Source organism: Trichoderma breve, chromosome 3 (genome assembly GCF_028502605.1).
Source record: "Trichoderma breve strain T069 chromosome 3, whole genome shotgun sequence".
NCBI lineage: Eukaryota > Fungi > Ascomycota > Sordariomycetes > Hypocreales > Hypocreaceae > Trichoderma > Trichoderma breve.
Genome location: NC_079234.1, coordinates 6,167,758 through 6,185,922, shown reverse-complemented (window position 1 = coordinate 6,185,922; position 18,165 = coordinate 6,167,758). Strand labels below are relative to the sequence as shown.

General features: G+C 45.8%; 9 protein-coding genes across 9 annotated transcripts; 5 read left to right on the top strand and 4 right to left on the bottom strand.

The window, feature by feature from the left end:
- Positions 1 to 369: 369 nt before the first annotated feature.
- Positions 370 to 1,925, bottom strand: T069G_06274 (ferritin-like domain-containing protein; the record flags this gene model as incomplete). The annotated part of the gene is made up of 5 exons (XM_056173484.1): positions 370 to 519; positions 795 to 1,004; positions 1,086 to 1,492; positions 1,560 to 1,745; positions 1,835 to 1,925. 5 exons carry the CDS (start codon positions 1,923 to 1,925, stop codon positions 370 to 372), a joined length of 1,044 nt encoding a protein of 347 aa, XP_056030342.1.
- A 1,468-nt stretch (positions 1,926 to 3,393) lies between these two features.
- Positions 3,394 to 3,791, top strand: T069G_06273 (uncharacterized protein; the record flags this gene model as incomplete). Its single annotated transcript, XM_056173483.1, has 2 exons — positions 3,394 to 3,427; positions 3,496 to 3,791. The coding sequence occupies 2 exons, from the start codon at positions 3,394 to 3,396 to the stop codon at positions 3,789 to 3,791; spliced, it is 330 nt and encodes a 109-aa protein (XP_056030341.1).
- Positions 3,792 to 5,282: 1,491 nt separating this feature from the next.
- T069G_06272 (uncharacterized protein) lies at positions 5,283 to 5,768 on the top strand (the record flags this gene model as incomplete). The annotated part of the gene is made up of 1 exon (XM_056173482.1): positions 5,283 to 5,768. The coding sequence occupies one exon, from the start codon at positions 5,283 to 5,285 to the stop codon at positions 5,766 to 5,768; it is 486 nt and encodes a 161-aa protein (XP_056030340.1).
- Positions 5,769 to 6,900: 1,132 nt separating this feature from the next.
- Positions 6,901 to 7,358, bottom strand: T069G_06271 (uncharacterized protein; the record flags this gene model as incomplete). The annotated part of the gene is made up of 3 exons (XM_056173481.1): positions 6,901 to 7,042; positions 7,098 to 7,219; positions 7,308 to 7,358. 3 exons carry the CDS (start codon positions 7,356 to 7,358, stop codon positions 6,901 to 6,903), a joined length of 315 nt encoding a protein of 104 aa, XP_056030339.1.
- A 1,822-nt stretch (positions 7,359 to 9,180) lies between these two features.
- T069G_06270 (NADH:flavin oxidoreductase / NADH oxidase family domain-containing protein) lies at positions 9,181 to 10,727 on the top strand (the record flags this gene model as incomplete). The annotated part of the gene is made up of 3 exons (XM_056173480.1): positions 9,181 to 9,377; positions 9,468 to 9,727; positions 9,805 to 10,727. 3 exons carry the CDS (start codon positions 9,181 to 9,183, stop codon positions 10,725 to 10,727), a joined length of 1,380 nt encoding a protein of 459 aa, XP_056030338.1.
- Positions 10,728 to 11,977: 1,250 nt separating this feature from the next.
- On the bottom strand, positions 11,978 to 12,727 carry T069G_06269 (secretory lipase domain-containing protein; the record flags this gene model as incomplete). Its single annotated transcript, XM_056173479.1, has 1 exon — positions 11,978 to 12,727. The coding sequence occupies one exon, from the start codon at positions 12,725 to 12,727 to the stop codon at positions 11,978 to 11,980; it is 750 nt and encodes a 249-aa protein (XP_056030337.1).
- Positions 12,728 to 14,543: 1,816 nt separating this feature from the next.
- Positions 14,544 to 15,474, top strand: T069G_06268 (fumarylacetoacetate (FAA) hydrolase family domain-containing protein; the record flags this gene model as incomplete). The annotated part of the gene is made up of 2 exons (XM_056173478.1): positions 14,544 to 14,802; positions 14,858 to 15,474. The coding sequence occupies 2 exons, from the start codon at positions 14,544 to 14,546 to the stop codon at positions 15,472 to 15,474; spliced, it is 876 nt and encodes a 291-aa protein (XP_056030336.1).
- A 269-nt stretch (positions 15,475 to 15,743) lies between these two features.
- On the top strand, positions 15,744 to 16,264 carry T069G_06267 (glutathione-dependent formaldehyde-activating enzyme domain-containing protein; the record flags this gene model as incomplete). The annotated part of the gene is made up of 3 exons (XM_056173477.1): positions 15,744 to 15,875; positions 15,928 to 16,124; positions 16,177 to 16,264. The coding sequence occupies 3 exons, from the start codon at positions 15,744 to 15,746 to the stop codon at positions 16,262 to 16,264; spliced, it is 417 nt and encodes a 138-aa protein (XP_056030335.1).
- Positions 16,265 to 16,370: 106 nt separating this feature from the next.
- Positions 16,371 to 17,357, bottom strand: T069G_06266 (cupin domain-containing protein; the record flags this gene model as incomplete). The annotated part of the gene is made up of 1 exon (XM_056173476.1): positions 16,371 to 17,357. The coding sequence occupies one exon, from the start codon at positions 17,355 to 17,357 to the stop codon at positions 16,371 to 16,373; it is 987 nt and encodes a 328-aa protein (XP_056030334.1).
- Between the last annotated feature and the right edge of the window lie 808 nt (positions 17,358 to 18,165).

The window sequence follows — 18,165 nt, the reverse complement described above, 5'->3', positions numbered from 1 at the left end:
GCCAGCGACTGGTGGGTGGTTACCGTAAACAGAATAGGACGTTGAAACCAATTTAGCCAGTGAAGTGATAAAGAGACCTCTTTATATACTAGATCTAAGTAATAATAGAAGTGCTGTATGTCTCAGAGATGCCGCAATGCACAGCAAATTCTTTGAGACATCTGGAGGCGATTTTTTTTTTTTGGGGGGGGGGGGGGGGTGGGGGGAGAGAGATGTGCGGAGCAACCATATTGCCGACACCCTATCCCACAAAGACAGGTACGGAGCATTGTTACAGTAATTTCCTTCTTAGTGTGGTCAGCTATGCTCTGCGTGTATCATTGCGCGGGGGAAGGAGATCTCCCATGGCTGGGAATAGCTGTACTGGTCTTACGAAGCACCCTCGGCGAGAGTTAAGCCGCCACTAGAAAGCTTTTCCATATGGACTCCCAATCCGGACACTATGACAATCCAGCTGAGATACGGGTTGAGAGGGAACAGGACGGAGTTGATGTCGATGCCGCTGATGACAATCAGGTTCTGGAGACTGCCAGATCGTCGGCTTATTTACGTTTGTTTTCACGTATTCTCCAAGTTATACGTAAGAAAATTTATTTATTATTATGAGCGGTAATACAGGTTATTAGACTTGTTTAAAAGTACCCAAGTAGCCAACAAAAGCACACGGCAATTATATAATAAACTGAATAAATAAACTTTTCTATGTAATATAAAATTACTGTTGCATTCAGTTTGAGATCTTGTAGTTGTCAGTACGAGGTCGATATAATCATCTAGACATAAATTAAGCATACCTCAAGGATGGCAGGACCAGCAGCAGTGGTGTCATCAGAGACACTCTCATTACAAGTGGTCAAGACAACGTAGGTCTGGCCAGCGAACCCTTTGGGGATAGTAATAGAGAAGCCACCATTGACAGGCTTAGCAGGAACAAAAGTTGGACCAGTGACAGCAATAAAGGCGGCGTAGATTTGGGCTCCTTTATCTGCCTTTAGAATGTAACCCTATGAAAATAAGCATTCAATCTGATAATAAGTTGCAGCAACAGCCGTGATGCGGGAGCCGCGCATTTATTAAAGACTTACTGGAGTGAGAAGAGTAACCGTGGAGCCAGGGGCGAGGGGCATGGCAGTCGCGGGAGCGAGCTGTAGTCTAGGGAAGGATTTTATGGGCAGGCGTGGATTGCTCGAAGGGCAGGAGCTAATAAACCCAGAGGCCAATGAATACACCTCATCTAGAGTCAAAGGGGCGTCAAATGGCTGGGGAAATGGGGCTTCCTTGAGATTAGCGCGTAGGTAGGAGGAGTGACGGGCCTCAACAGTTAAGATAGATCCAGCTGCAGTGAGATAGGTCTTGCTCATAATATCAGCAGCCGCACCAAGATAAGCAGAGACACCAACACCCTCGAGGATGGATGCCGTAGCTAAGAAGCTCGCTACATCGGTCACTCCGAAGCTGTACGAGCACGCGCTGACAGGAGTAGCACCAGCAGCTGAGAACCAAATCAGTCTTGGGGTTTCTCGCTATTTAACAAGAACTGTGGGAGGGTTTTGACATACCCTTCAAAGCGGAAGTTAGGAAGGAGACATGAGCACTCTCGTCTGTAGAAACCTTCTGAATATTACCATAGAAGGTGGCATCATAACCAGCTTTGGCGAAGTCATCCTGCGTGAAGTTGGCGAGGCCTTGGCGGTAGAATGTATCTTCGAGATGCTCCAGGGTCAGGGCATAGTTGAGTATATCAGCTAATCGAACAGTATTAGCAAAAGCATCACGAAAAGCACATATTTTTTCTCTGTCCCCTATCTGGACTGAAGACGGAAGAGATAATTACCATCAGTAATAGCCGCACGCTTCTCAACAGCTGGAGCCGCGGCGACGATGCCAGCAGCAAACAAAGCAATAGCAGCTTGGGAGAAGAACATGGTGGTAAATTAAACAATAATGGGCCAATCGGAAGAGGTATTGATACACACAGCTTGTTTGAGGAGGAGACAAAGAAGCTTGTGGAGGAAGTAGAGAGATGTAGAACTAGAAATGGAAGGCTTAAGTAGATTAATAAATCATCGCCGCTACCGTTTATAATATCATAAAGACTACTAGACACGACTTTGAGGCATCACTGGTAGTAGTGGCAAGCAAGGTAGCCTTGGCGCTGTTATGGGTCGATGTAAGGGAGATGTGCGGTTTGTTTTTCATTACAACCCTTTCCCAGTCCCGTCCCGAATATCCAGCGTTGTTGGTACTACGGCAATTGCGAACTGGAAAAGTGTAATCTTCCCCATGCAGTTAATACGGCCCGGGCGATGAAGGCGCGCTCGCGAATGACATCATTGACAGGCGCCCCAACAACAGCGGGCCACGAGAGTTCGGGTGCCCAGTAGTACAACATTATTAACCCCCTTGAGCCGCAGGTCGTACTAATGAGCGGATGTACGCTGCCCCGAGACACTAGTAACCATGCCTAGATGACCGGAGTAGAAGATCCTTGCGTGGCGATTTGCAATAAAAAGAGATGATCTGCCCTTTGGTTCATTTCTGCCGTCTCCACATGTCTCGGATGGCTGGGCTTCCGTTCTAAGAAGGGCTGGCGGCGGCTGGCGGTCAGACTCCTACTGATGATAACCGCAGGTCCGCATCGTGAGTACGTGTGTGGGTGGTGTTTATGACGCTTGCCGGGAGTAATTACAATCTGATTGCCCTTGTTTGCCACACTAGCGCCTATATCGTACTGAGAAACAAGGAATACCAGCGCTACTTGGTATGAGAGAGACCTCTTGTCGTAATTGACTTTTGCCCACATAAATCTTAACAACTAATATCAAGCTTCTTGGAGGAGGGCGAGTACGGTGATAATGAGAACAGCACGCCTTCGTATGGCCCTTACACGTAGGTGGCATCTAGCCTTTGTGGGAGATTATAACGTAGGACTAAGTATAATTGCCTGTAGAAGGGTATGCACTCTAAAAGATCCAGCGATAGATTGAGAAAGGTGTAGTATCTGAATAACATCTGAAATCTGTTACTCCCCGGTGCCCGCCTGCCGGGCCCTTTTTGGTCATAGCCTGGGCCAATAATGATATCACATAGACTAGTTTTCTTCCTTAGGGGGAAGGACGAGATTGATCTTGACAAGGATTCATCGGCCACTTAATGGCTCTGTGCGGCTGATTTTGTTTCTCGTTATGCAGCTTGAGCAAGGGAAACGTACCCTCTGATACTTAAGCCAGACTTTGGACAGCTTGGTTATTATTATCCTTTTTATTATCTTGGTTACCTTCCACTCCCTCATTTCCATTGCTTCGACACTTTATTAATCCAGATCCTGAGATTGTTACTCTGTGATTGGCTGACTACGAACCAAGTTGTCATTTTAGTCACCTCCCTGATACTATGAAGCTCTCCTATATCGTGGCCGGTTTGTCTGGTAAGTCCATATTGCCATGAGATGAGAGATCCGCCGAAGCCATATGCTAATACATAGTACTTCTACAGCTCTCTACGGCGCTGAGGCAGCAACCGAGTCTACAATTACCTGCAGCGCCTGTCCACCGCCTTCGTCGATGAACGACATCGTGACGCGCTCTGCAGTAACTACACCTTCGTGCTCTGGTGCTTCATTCACCATTATCTCTAGCCAACCTGGGACGAGCTCTACCGCTGTTGCACCCACAGGCACCAGCACTGCTACTGGAACCGGCACTGTGCCTGTCTCTAGTGGTAATAGGAACATCGCCGCTGGTATGGCAGGCGTACTCGCTATCGCAGCGGTGGCTTCGTACTTGATATAAAAGGAGGTTCGGGGAACGGTGGATAGGTGAAAGTTTCCGAATCAAGTTACAACCAGGGACTGGGAGCGCGCTGCTTTTCCACACATGTTACAGACTGAATTGAACACCTCACAGAAGGTAATAGTAGCGATAGTAAAGCATAAAGAATAGCAAAACACTTACTCTTGCTGTAAATAGATATACTATTAGAATGAGTCTAATTTCATCCAGGATAGCGACTAAACTTGTAAGGCACCGCTCGTGGATGTAAAGGTTTTTGTTACTAGGCGAGCTGTCGTAGATGCGTACGGTAGTCAACTAGGCTTTGCGAGCCAGACTCAGCTTCTTGCCCTCAATGATACCGCCGCCTTGTGCGCTATGCTTGTCGAGTTGGTTGCCTTCGTCTTCTAAGGGAAGCTTTCGCAAGTCAATGTACCGCGCTTTGGTGCCCAAGAAGGCCTCTTGTCACTTTTATTAACAAGCACTTACATCCAAGATTTTGTTTTCCTGTTTTTACTGATTGGTCTTGGTTGATGTTGCCTTCGACGAGGTAAGTACATGTAGTCTGGCCACTCCCAAGCGTGTTATCCGCCGCATCATAGTACAACTGCTGTAGGTTCGTCTCTAATTCCTAGTAGTCGCCCCAATTGCCTTCATGAGGTGCTGAAATCTGCGAGAGCTTCCATGAGTTACGGCCAGAAAGGAACTCTTGGTCGCTTGACTGAGTCCCTGGGTAACCGTTGGCTTCGTTAGTATCTGCAATACAATAATGATGCGCGATAGTACATGTACAGTATTTGGTGCATGTCTACGAACAGTGAAATCACGGAAAATGGAGGCCCTTTGCGAGCTGTGGGCTGCACTGAGCTGTTCTATAAATGTGTTAGGCACGAACCCAATCCAATCGCACATTATCCTACAGCACACTTTCACCCTCGCTCTCCAGCAGCATCCCACTGAATACTGTGATTGCCCACACGAAATCCGCAAGATGATATTCTTCTTATTTACCGCCGTCCGCACTATCGTTCTGGCCAGCTACAACATCGCGTTCTGGGTTCAGCAGGAGCCTGCCAATCGCATCTGCTACAACGAAACCGGGGCGACGCTGCAAAACATTTCGCTCCAGGAAATAGTACTTGGGTCATGGCAATGCTCGTAGGCAATGATACCGCAAGTGTCACGTTTGACGACATTGCAAATCCCGTTGATGGTGGTGCAAAAGTCCACGCTCGAGCAAAAGGCCGCTGCTCTACATAGCTGCGATACCAACGGCGGCCAGGTTGGCGTGAAGGTCAACCCCGCTGGAACTTACACCAACCAGGGCAACCATGCCTTAAATTCAGTTTCGATCGCTTGGCACAACCAACCACACCCTAGCAGTACCTTAAAATCCTGCTCTCAATGGCGGGGCGTTACTTCATACAACACCTTCAGAGATGCCGTATAAGATGATCTAGGTGAGTGTCCAACACTCGCTACTCATGTCTTCAATGTTAACCAAGCATCATTATGAGTAAGCACGCTCTGCTGCGTACTCGTACGCTAGAGTCCCTCAATAGCGATGTTCTCATCAGGATTTTATCCGCATTCGACTCCTTTAGCGACCTTGCCTCCGTTATTCATGCATCGCCAGCATCGCTTCACGCTTTTCTCTCCGCCAAGGCAGCCGTGCTCTTGCAGGTCGCCAGCAACATTCTCGGGCCGGCGACTCGGGACGCTGCTTTACTCGCACAAACATCGCAACTTAAAAAGAGTAGCCATGAAGAGTTTCAGCGCGCAGTCGACGAAGCAGTGCTAGACTATAGAGCTCACTTGCGTGTCGCTACCGCACCATGGGTGCCGATGCTCGATACTGACACTGCAGTGGCCCTGAGCCATGTAGCCCGGCTCGCCCAATTATTTGTCAATCTCTTCGTCTCTTTTATTTTCGATAGTTTGCGCATGAGCTGGATGCAGCGGAAGAAAATGCTCATCTTCCTCTTCAGCCTTGTCTAAGTCGGACCGAGCATGGCTGGATCGTATAAGTAATCTTACGCCGCCAACTCCTTGTATATATATCCACGGCGGAACAGTCTTTTCGCTGTCTCACACGTTGGAACTAGAACGGATCTCGGATATGGACCATTTGCTAGGCCAGCTGCTCGTATCGCTAGCAGATTACCAAATGAGCGAGCAAGGCCCGGAGGGCAATCGCTCCCCGGTACGCTGGCACTTCTGCGATACTCATTACGCCCCCGAGCTTAAGGAGATCGCCAAGAAGATGAAGAGAACGCTCGATTCAGACAGCTGTTTTCTCGACAATTTATGTCAGTGGGAAGTCCTTAGCGGCCGCATATCCGAAAGCTCTGGTCTCTTTGACATGTTCAAGGGAAGTCGCCGTTTTACAACGCCGTCTTCTTCGAATGGCAGTCAACAGTCGGCCATCCACATGGCTACCACCCACTTCGGAGTGGAAACGAGTCCGAGCACCGAACCCTTGGCTTGGAGGGATGCGCTTTGGGGGCACGAAACATGTAGGTGGGGTGTGACCTAGTAAAGGCACCTCCGTCAGACAGCGCAAACCAACAAGATTACGAGCAGGCGAGGAGTGCACTTGAATGCTGGAGGTGGTTTGGTATGGTCTTTTGGGGCCGCGAGCGAGCCTAGCAGCTAAAATAACTGAGCGCGCTGAAGTCGTGTAAGTCTAGCTGGCTTGTACCATGGCAAGACTAAGACATGCCTAGTAGCTAGTGAAGTAAAGCTGAGCGTTTTGCCTAACTGAAGCCTCGTGGTGTTCATGTTTTTCTTGCACCTGTGGGAGACCAAAACTAGTGATAAACACTTCCAACTAGGTCTACGATTTTATTACCAATGCTATGACCAGCCCACAAGTTTCGGTAGTGTCTAGTAGCATACTTCCAGCCCTTACATCGTTCATGATAGCCAAGTGCTTTTCTGCCAACTCTTGGGAGGTATTAGAACCAGTGTGTGTCATGATATAGGAATTGATGGAGCAGGTAATTGAAACGATCAGTAATATAATATATTGATGTACATACTATACTATTGATCAACCCCCTCTTCTTCACTTACATCTTTAGCAGCGAATCATGATAGATACTCTTGATGCTCATATCGGAACACTGTGTTAGACATGATATCCATACACACCCTTCACAATCCTAACTACGGTTTCTTTCTCCAAAAGATCTTGATCAGCGGTAATATTGTAGAAATCAGCCAATGCAGGCGTAGTTTGATGGGTGCGTAGGCCACTGAGGGTATTGAATCTGGAATTTTCATAAGTTATAGCCTGTGATTCCATCTGATGTGTACACAACTTACTTCTCTATGGTATGGATTGCTTCAATTCCCTCCGGGTCCACTTCCATGCAGAGCCGAAATTCAACGCATTCTGGTTCATGGTCTTCTGCGTACTTCCCGATAGCTTTGACAAGATCGGTGACCTAAAGAAACTTAGCATTGTTACATAGCCATGATTGCATTATTATACAGCCATTAATTAGCCATATGTGTAAGGAGCTGGATACTCACTTTCTGCAAAGACCCGGCCTTAGGGGTGATGGTTGCTAGAATAGCATACATCGTATAATAATCTTTGTTGACTTGGTCGTTTGTAGGAATGGGCCAATATCTTGGTGAAGTGTTGTTTTCTTGAGGTGCTGCTGATAATAGACTTCGCATTTCATTCTCTTCCGGGAGTCTCCATCTTATATAGATCAATACTTTTCAAGCCTGGTATTTCAGGTTTTGTAGTGCAGCTATTCTACATCCCTGTTTACCTTCCAACTATGGCTTCATGTGAGAAGTGACGTAGGTAAACAGCATTTCTCTCTATCTCATGCTCCTTTCCACCCACCCGCGGTTTCCTTGTTGGAACGATGAATTTGGGATTTCACTGCTGTGAATCTGTCTGCACCCTTCCTTAGAAATACATGTAATTATAAGGCCAGAGAGGACACTGTGTGTCTTAAAGCTCTTAGAAAGTGACACTGAAAGTAATCTATTGTATACTGAATATCACTGCTGTTACGCCACTAGAGTTATGTAATTAGGCAAATCCGCGAGGCTAAACAGTCTTTTCCAAGATGAATTAAGAGTAAGAAACTATCGACTTTTTACAACTAATACCAGTCTTCCCCGCTGCTTTCGTTTGCAGCTATCGTTCAGTTTGTAGTATCTATATGCTATTACCCTTCGCTGTATATTAGCCTGCTTGGCTGGCTAGTTGTGTGTAAATGAGTGGGGAGGTTTATTTTCATCCATTTGAGACTTACAGATAGACCATCTAGTCATAATGATAGATTTGAAACAACACTGCTGCCAAGACAACAGCTGGGTAATTGTAAAATCCATCATTGGAATCGTTATCTAGAGGAGCAAATAAATCTTCCGAAACTAAACATACATATGCATTTGTAATAGCTCTGGGATTAATAATACCACCGAAATTTACAGCTTCATTGCAGTTCAAGCAAGTGGCTGAAGAGCAACTGGCGTGCATGTATTCACGCGTTGACTTTCTTTTTCACGATCGCTATAGTAAAGAACACTATGTAGTCAATCCAGCAACTATCAAGCGTGAGCATCTGCATTAGGAAACTAACTCTTGTGACGGTAATTCTATTACCCAAGGTGAGCTTGTCAATATTACAAAGCCATTAGCAAGACATGGGATCGCAAGACATAGCTCTATAAGATAATAATGGAGAAGAGCGTGCAGTTGAGATGCATTTAACCAAAAGTAGAAATTTGATTGTGATGCTTTTATTTGCGTAAGAATTCCAAACAGCGGCAAAGTACCTATAGCGTAATTTGGATGCTATACTACGCACTGTGACTTATGTCTAGGGTCGGCATACAGTGGGATGCTGTGCCAAGCTCGTTCTCAAAGGGAGAGGCAAGAAAACAAGCGTGCATATATAATGGGAAAATAAAAGCAGCACATCAGAGATAAATTCAACAATAAAAATCACTAATTAATTATCAAGGGCTAAGTAACATGATCGTCTTTAATTGATCTATTGTTTTACTGTTTGCGCCAAGTACATATCTAGATATACAGGTCGTCTAAGGGCAATAGGAGAGCAGAAGCAAGGATGGCCCGTTCGTTCTTTACACTCTAGGCGCAAGGGTCCAACTTGATTTCGTTGGGATTGTTCCATTGAGGTTTGTTTCTTTGACAAAGGGTTCGAGCCCTTGCACTCTTGTGGGCCTAAGAAGCAGTAAAGTGGTGTTTTTGATGGGTGAGATGGGGTGCGAATGAGATTTATAAGTGAGCATCATGTAAGTATATAAAAGAGACAATATAATCAATGAAAAGAAGAAATAGAATCAGTATCCGATTTGAAAACTCATTCACTATACTACTTCGAGGCCACATTCTATCAACTCCAACATTGACATCATGTCTCCAAACCGCTGGCTTGCTACTCCCGTCGATGTTTCGCCACTAAACCAGCCGTTGGTTCTTTATCCCTCTGGAAGAGTTGTCAAGAATCGCCTTGTGAAGTCTGCCATGACTGAGGGACTGGCAACGTGGACTGTCAAAGACATTGCGGGGCGTGGTATACCAACTAAAGAAATAATTGAGCTTTATCGGCAGTACGCATAAATCTCTTCAATCATCTTACTTTCTTCCCAACCCTATTAAGATTATATGAGAAGAGCTAACATTGTTATAATTATATATAGATGGGGTGAAGATGAAAATACATTCGGCATCATTGCCACCGGTAACATCGATTTGGAATATGACCAGGTAGATTCTGTTGGCGATATGATCATTACACTTCAAGATTCTTTTACTGGCTCTCGATTTGAAGGGTTTAAAGGGCTAGCAACCGCTGGAAAGGCGAATGGTGCTCTTGTAATTGGACAGCTTGCTCATCCGGGAAGCCAGTTATTTGCTCATGTACGCCAAGACGCAATCTCCCCCAGTGGTATTCAGCTTCGTAAGCATTTCTTCTTGCTGTTGACTGCAATTTGGGGTAGCTAATGAGCGGCCAACTAACTTAACATCTGTTTCTAGCCCCATCTAAAGGCCCCATTGGAGAATTTTATGCCAAGCCCCGGGCAGCAACTCAAGAAGATATTGACCACGTCGTTGCTAGCTTTGTCCATGGAGCTGAATATCTCTATGCAGCCGGTTTTGACGGCATGCAATTAAACGCTGCGCACGGCTATCTTCTTGCACAATTCCTCTCGCAACGTATGAACAAGCGCACTGATTCTTATGGCGGTACCATATCTAATCGCATGCAAATTATAATTGACATTGCTAAAGGAGTTCGGAGCAATACTGCAATTCCAAAGGACTTTATATTAAGCATCAAGCTGAATAGCGTCGAGTTTCAGGAGGGAGGGCTTACACCCGAAGAGGCGCGAGAGATGTGTGCCATACTCGATGGTGATAACGTTGGCCTCGATTATATTGAACTGAGCGGCGGTAATTGGCATGATTTGGGCATGCATTGGGAGCGCGAGAGCTCACGCAAAAGAGAAGCATTTTTTCTTGAATTCGTCGATCGCATAGTACCTGCTTTGGGCCCAGTTCCTCGACAAATGAAGGTCTTTGTGACAGGTGGGTTGAGAAGCGCAGCTGCTATGGTGAAAGCGATGGATGTGGTAGATGGCATCGGTATCGGCCGGCCAGCAGCACAGGAACCAAGATTTGCAAATGATCTTTTCAGTGGCCGCATTCTTAGTGCTATTAAGCCAGTTAAGATGCTTGAGGATATTGGCATGGGATTTCGTTTGGCGGGTACGCAGATGGGCCAAATCGGGAGAGGAGAAGAACCATTGAATGCCAGTGATGACAAAACGGCCAGAGAGTTCTTGTTAGATCAAGAAATTTGGTACAGTGAGATGCTGTCGGATGCTGATAAGCTGACTGGCCACGGCAATGTCTCCCTGTCAACTCCGCAGCGTCCATATGGCCAGCTTGATTGGTAAATTGCTACATATGGAGAAATCAGCTTCGAAGAACATATACTGGAAAGAAGACTATATATAAACAACCTTTTTTTTATCTTCTTATACACTTAGCTCTGCCAGTGTTATGTTGTACAAGCTTAAAATCCCACGATTCAATAATATTCTCAAGTTGCCACAAACTGGATTCGTGTAGCTAGTAAAACGTTGCTGTTAATCAGCAATGACAACTGTATATCGAGTAATGAACAGCGCAGGAGCTCTATGGCTCCCTAGTCCCAACATCTTTCCCCTCTTCTTCCTATGGCTACGCATCGTCGTATTTTCCGGCTGTCAAATGCTTGGAGTGTTGACTAACAAATTGTTAGCCCAAGCTAGAAATCCATTTCTCAATCAGCATAATTCTCCAATATGTGAACTTGATTGTATAGCAATAGCACCCATCTGGGGATTCACTATTCTATTGCATCTCCCTGATTTACAAGGCTACCCACTAAAGCCACTGCAATTGTTATAGTATAAGAAAGGTATCGTCCTAAGAAGACGGCTGAAAAATTGTCTCTGATGTCGTGCTCGCGGTATACGACATTTCACAGCCCTGAAACAAGCGATGATGCATATTCGACCCGCCGTCTCCACATACGCTTTTTGATGTAAACTGCAACAGTGTATTTGAGACTCGTGACCATCGACTGCTGTGCGTAATACTAGTAAACAATGTCGTGGATGCCCTGGTTCACCATCTAACAAAATATCCTGAAATCATAGAATCGATACCTATATCTCCGGGGACATTTTCTACCAAGCTACTTGATGAGAGTTTGACCTGGCGAGACATCGGGCTGCTGCGCATGCCATTGTTCCGCATATGAATCAACATCACCATGAGCAGCGGTGTTACATTAACCTTCGCTACGTCGTTTTAAGTGCGATCAACATAATGTCAAAGTGAATAATTTCCCTTCAGACTGGAATAAGCTAGCTTTGCGAGGAGCATTATTACCCACATTAAATACGAATGCTCCCATTCAGATGAGGTAAAAATTATTCACTTCAAATGCTAAGTATCAACTGTGAACGAAATCGGATGGCAGAGACTGAGATTAATGTCGACTATCTACTGTAGTATTCACTGTGAATCGATGCAGTGCCTTGTTACATGTGCGATCACAATTGGCATTGTTCAAAAAATTGAGACTCTAGACTGCGTTAAGGCTCACCCCTCACTAATCAGCCTATGAAGTACGGACCGCTTGAACATCGGCACCTGCTTAGCCAGAACTTGATGCAATTTCAATGATCTTGCACCCAGTGTTGTCGTAGGTTCCTGTTAAAATAGCTTGGAGAAAGTCCATAGCTCCAGGCACACCTGCTGTCCATTCATCAAAATGCCCACCCAGAGGGTTTCGAACATAGGTAATCGCCACATTGATCTTGCAGTACTTGCTGACCAAAGAATCTGTATCAACAGTAGGGCTCACTTCGTCGTGCACCGCCTTGTAGACATACAGGGGCATCTGGGGAACACCATGGTATCCCATCTGGCCGTCACTTGTTGTAACAGACTTAATTGGCGGCGCCATGATATCGGAAAAGCCACCAATAAAATAGTCCGCTATGTCTTGATTGGCAAACGCAGCAACAGCTTGCACACTGGAGTAGTTTCGTGCTTTCAGAAATCCGTCCCTATTGAAGGCACCCTGCTTCTTAAGTCTGGAAAGCAAATATCTCTCAGCCTCGGGAAATTGACTTGTCAGGCCCAGCATTGCCAGAGGGATCAATCCGGCAGCGGGCTTTCCTGAAACTGCCAACATAACAGAGGTGACATTTGGTGTAAGGCCACCCAATGCAGCGCCACTAAATTTCAGTTCTGGTGCATACTGAAGTTGGAGTTCTGCAGCCCATTCACTTGCCAAGGCACCGCCTGAGTATCCCCACATGGCGTACTTGGCATTAGCAGTAAGGCCAAATGCTGCGGCTTTCACAGCTCGGATAGAATCAAGGGTGGCATGGCCAGACATGACTCCAGCTGTAAAAGAGCCCAATGGTCCCTCGTAGTCTGGTACGTTGACATACCAACCGAGGCCGAGGGCACGACTGATGTCAGATGGAGGATCTTGATATAACTGGTAGGATGGACTGAAGGTGAGGTCAACAGAGTCGTATGGAATCTGGTAAGAGAGCAGCACATCCTTTGGATGTTTGGGGATGAATAGTGTTGTAACAGCCCAAGACGGAAGATGACGACTGTCTGTGGTGCGGTAGAGAATGTTGAAGGCGGCCGTTGCGTTGGTCATCACACTAGACAAGTTTCCAGGTGCAGCACGAATGCGCAAAATTGTACCTGGCTGTTTGTATTCATAGTTGTATGGTGCTGTGTACCATGGGTCGTCTTGTGGTGGCATAGGTTGCGTATCATGTTTCCGCGTTGCCATGGCCGTGATAGACAACGCATTAAGAAACACCAAAAGCGTGCTTGCAAATAACATATTGACCTTGTCTCAACGATTCAAAAGGTTTGAGATAGAGATTTATGTAGCGTAAGGGAAGACGCAGGTGAACAGAGCAAAGGTGGGCTTTTTCATGCTTTTAAGACTCTCCTACCATAATTCTTTCGTAACACTATTTGACCAATCATCAACATATGCTCCTACTACTCAAGAGTAGGAAGGAAATCTCTCCGTTCTTGCTTGCACGGAGTTTTGAAGATGAGCCGTATCCGTTCCATATATGATCCCCATAATGCATGAAGCGGAGATGAGTCAAGGGTTATTTAGCCATGCTACCTTGCCAAGACCAAATGGCGACCGGAGCTATCCCCGGATTCACAACTTTATCCGAGCACAAGAGATACTTAGATCATATATTAGTCTCTTTAATATGCACAATGGCCCAGAAGGGATTTCTAAGTCTCTGATAGCAGCAGCTATACCAAAGAAAGACCAGAGCATGGTAATGAGCCTAAATTGTGAGCACAATGATTGCATTTATCTACTAGGCGGCATTGGTTGAACGAAGAGCACAGTCGTCACGAGTAGCCGGTTCTTGGTAGGGTTAACTTATAAGAAGATATGATTATACATGGAAGTGCTGCTTATTGATAAGCTTTCCATTTGTTCCCAGTGCAAACTATTAAACGGTTCAGTAGTTTTTGCATCTAAGACCAATTGTCTTTCGTATAATTAGTCAAATCGTAGTTAATTAGGGACAGAATAGTAGGTCAGTGTTCTATTCTATTGTAAGAGTATGCGTTGCCTCTTATTTTAAAGCAAGCCAGATGAATCTAGTGATCAAGTCCTCTTGTATATGGGTTTCCTTAATTTGACTTACTATCTGCGAGCAAGTTGGAGTGTACCTAGAGGCAACCACTTGATGTGCTTTCTCTGAACTTATAGTTAACATTCACTTACCTGTTTGGTATATACATAAGGATTACTCTGTGGAAATTCCATTCTAGATCTTCGGTAGAGGCAACGTCGGCTGCTTCGGTTCAATGTCGCGGAACAACATGCAGAACAGCCCGAACTCTGACCTACTCCGAGCTTTCCCCGCCGGTACTGATCCCGAAAGCAGAGCTCGGAAACGCGACCCGTGGAAATCTGTTCAGAACGGAATGGGTTCCGGAGTGATCTGCTCTAACACAACTATTGCATACTCTATGTTGCGAAAAGCCTTGACGTTGAAATGCAAATTTACTGGGTAGAGCCTTTTATTACATGAAGAATTCCAATAGGTGACTGAATTCAGCATGTGCCAGCAGTGATTATAAACCTACCCTATTCTGCCATTTTCAGAAGAAACCCAACCGCAAATAAATTACATACTCAATTATACAACATGTCATTTCTAAGGTTAATTCGCTTTGAAGACATTGACGGCAACAAGTTGTATGGAGACCCACAGATTGAGAGCGTAGACGACTTGTCAAGGCTTTTAGAGAATGGAGAGCTTTTTGCACGTGTCTTGAACGGTAGCTCGCCTTTCAATCTTGCATCGAAAGCCGGACCTTTGCGACAAGTAAGACAAGTTCTACCAGTATTAAGGCCCGAGGATGTTCCCATTATAAAATGCGTGGGACTGAACTACATCACACATAGTAAGTGAACATGTAAAATACATCTTAGTCATTCACTACTGACATCTTAAAAAAGTCAAAGAAGGGGGTCGGAAACCACCTCCATATCCGTCAATTTTTATCAAGCCCTCCAACTGTGTTGCCTCAAGCACCGAAGAAATACCTATACCGAAATTAGCGCAGGATAATCAATGCGACTACGAAGGAGAGCTCTCAATTGTGATAGCTAAAACGGGCAAAGATATCGACAAGGAAGATGCTCTGGAATATGTAGCGGGATACGTGGTATCCAACGATGTGTCAGCAAGGACTTGGCAGCGCGATCCTGAATATGCTGGTGGCGTCCCTCAGTGGTGCTTTAGCAAAGGCTTCGATAAATACGCGCCTTTGGGGCCCATGATTGTCTCGCCGAAGCTTGTTGGTGATGCCAGCAATCTGCGCCTTCAAACATGGGTAAACGAGGAGCTAAGACAGGATAGTTCAACTAGTGACCTCCTCTTTGGCGTCAAAGAGATAATCAGCTTCGTGAGCCAAGGCACGACCTTGGAACAGGGTACAGTCATTATGACAGGCACTCCTGCTGGAGTAGGCATGGGGATGAAGCCGGAACCTCGTTATCTGAAAAATGGTGATGTCGTCAAAGTGTCAATTGAGCATCTTGGCAGCGTGCGGAATAAAATGGTTTGGGCATAAGCAGCTGGGAGTTTTGTATGGGCCGTAGTTAGGACTGCACTTAACTTACAATCGCAATCGAATCATTTACATGGACATGGTCCGTATATTCGGTAGTCATCCCGAAATTGGGGGCTCTAACAATGAAGAGGCATGGAAAAACCCCCACTATTGGCGAGATAAGCCTACAGAGATCTGAATATATAAGTAATTTACATCACCCGTTGAAACGCCATGTGCCTCAGAGTATGCTTCTAAGCACAAGTGTATCGGCAACGGTGAAAGCTACAATGGTCCCCGTAATCTATCACGGCTCATGTCTCTGCGACTCAATAACGTTTGACATTGAAGGTGAGCCTGAAAAAGTATTCAGTTGTTACTGTCTCGACTGCGCAAAGAATTCTGGTGGACCATATCAACTTGTATGTCATGTCAGGGCCCCGTTAACCCAGAGTCAATTGCTTATTCTTATAGGTCGCCAAATACGACGTGAGCAAGATTACTGTCAAAGATCCCCAGAATGCTCAGGCCGTTTGGATCATTAGCCAAACACAAAGTGGCTTCGAAAAGCATAAAGTCTTCTGCCGCCAATGTGGTTGTACCCTGTGGACTATACCAATGCATCATCAAGGTTTGAAGATAATGGTACGAACCTCGTTGGTCAATGGAGGGTAAGTTGCAATGTTGCCAGGCAGGATGAAAGGAAGTGCTAATTTACAACAGGCTTGAACAGTGGCAACCTCAAGCGGCATTGTTTGCGGACTGTCAACCGAGTTGGATGAAACATACCTTGGATGGGAAATTAAGATAAACTTGGCTGCTATGTCATATGCTAATTATAAGGGACCTAACATGATATGCTTCTCTGGCACAGGCTGGTGCATGTTGATATTTCCGACTTAGCTAGCTCAAATAACTTATGGCTTATTCAAAAAGGTCAACGATTCAATCATCGGCCTATCATTAAGTGCAAAAAGATAAACAGCCCCAGAATCCATAGTACAAGTGTGAGAGACTTCACTCCAAGCAGGAACAGCAAACGTATCCTTCTCAGTCCAATCAAGCCTCTTCGCCGTCGCCTCATTGGGTGTTTTGATCATAGAAAAACCTTGTCCACTATATACATGGTAGATATAAGATAGCACTTTGCAAGATGTTGTAGTTGTATGGCCTGCCTCGACTCGCTCAGCCTGCGCGGAGATTGTTTTAGAAAGGTGTGATCCGTCGGGAAGATGATACTGATATATGGCGTGTGGAATCCTTTGTTCGTCAAGCGCCTCAGCAACAATTTTCCATGGTATCCTTGCAGCACTGTCTGGAGCCGGCTCACTTGGATAACGTGGCTCAGTATATTGATCGACAAAATTGATGGGAATATGCTGCCACAATGGCAAGTCAAGGCCATCAAGCCATATGACAGGATCGCTTCCTTCATTCCCATGGTCGTGCCACTGCCAACTGGGTGTTAAGACGACATCTCCTCTGTGCATATCAATTCTCTCTCCTTCTATAGCGGTGAAGCCACCGGTTCCTTCGATGATGAATCGCAGGGCGAAAGCGCGATGACGGTGCGCCGGAGCAGTCTCTCCCGGCAGAACGATCTGCAGCCCAGCATAAATGGTGTCTGTTGTGTAGGGCGCAGCCATAGCCTCGTTTACTAACACCAGAACACGTCGTTCGGCCTCCTCAGCTCCAACTATCGAGGCTGCATGCATCAAAGCTGGCCGCATCACTGAATACGCCCAGATTGTAGGGGCCGCTCTTGGCTTCGGATATGGCGGCACCATCTTGTCCATGGCCGTCCACAAAGGTGTGGCATTCATCTTGGACAGACTCTGGAGATAATCATTAAGAGCCAATTCATCATTATCAGCGTTATTTTGGTTGACTGGAGTTGCAGTCATCTTGTTCACGAGTCGTATATCGCTTTTCTGGATCAACCAGCTTCCTTTGTCGCAAGCGCGTAGAGATTGAAGAGTCTTGAATTACCGCAAGAATTGTGCAAAGGCAAGTAGGTCATAAAATGTTTTAAAACACAGAGATATTTAACCGTGTCGCAAATCTACATAAATGTACAAACAATATGTGCTTTCGACCTGATCAACATGTGCGGACAGCAAGAATAGTAGATATGACCATGTTATCACCCATATTCCGGAACCCGGGATCCAGGCCGAAAGAGGAACACGGGGGCCATTGGTCTTTGCCTAGCTTCACGGAACATCAGAGGGGGGGAGGTGCATGTTTGAAGGACATCCCGTGGTGGAAGTCTTAGTTCGCGGAGTACTACGCTTTTCCTCGAGAGAGATCCAAAGATCTCGGCTGCGGTATTTCCTTCGCATGTATGTTGTAACCCTGTTGCTTTACGAGTCCTGAACTATGCTACTAGAATATCGGAATTCATACATCTCGGGGAGATGTGAACCAACTTGCCGACAGGCCCACATCTGTAGGTGAGCTCCGGTAGTGCGGTGCATTTGGCCCTATGAAGGCTAACTGCTTTGCCTGAAGATCGGTTCCATCCCGACATAATGGCATCAGATTGCCACATGCCGCTGAGTCGAACCTTGATATCGAAGTGTATGACTAGACAGATAAGATCAATTGATTCTGTTCAATATATCAATGCTCACATATTCATCGCCCGAAGTGTTTTGCTGTAACGCGATGCAGCTGTGCAGCTCGTTTTACAATAGGAAAATGTCATCTCCA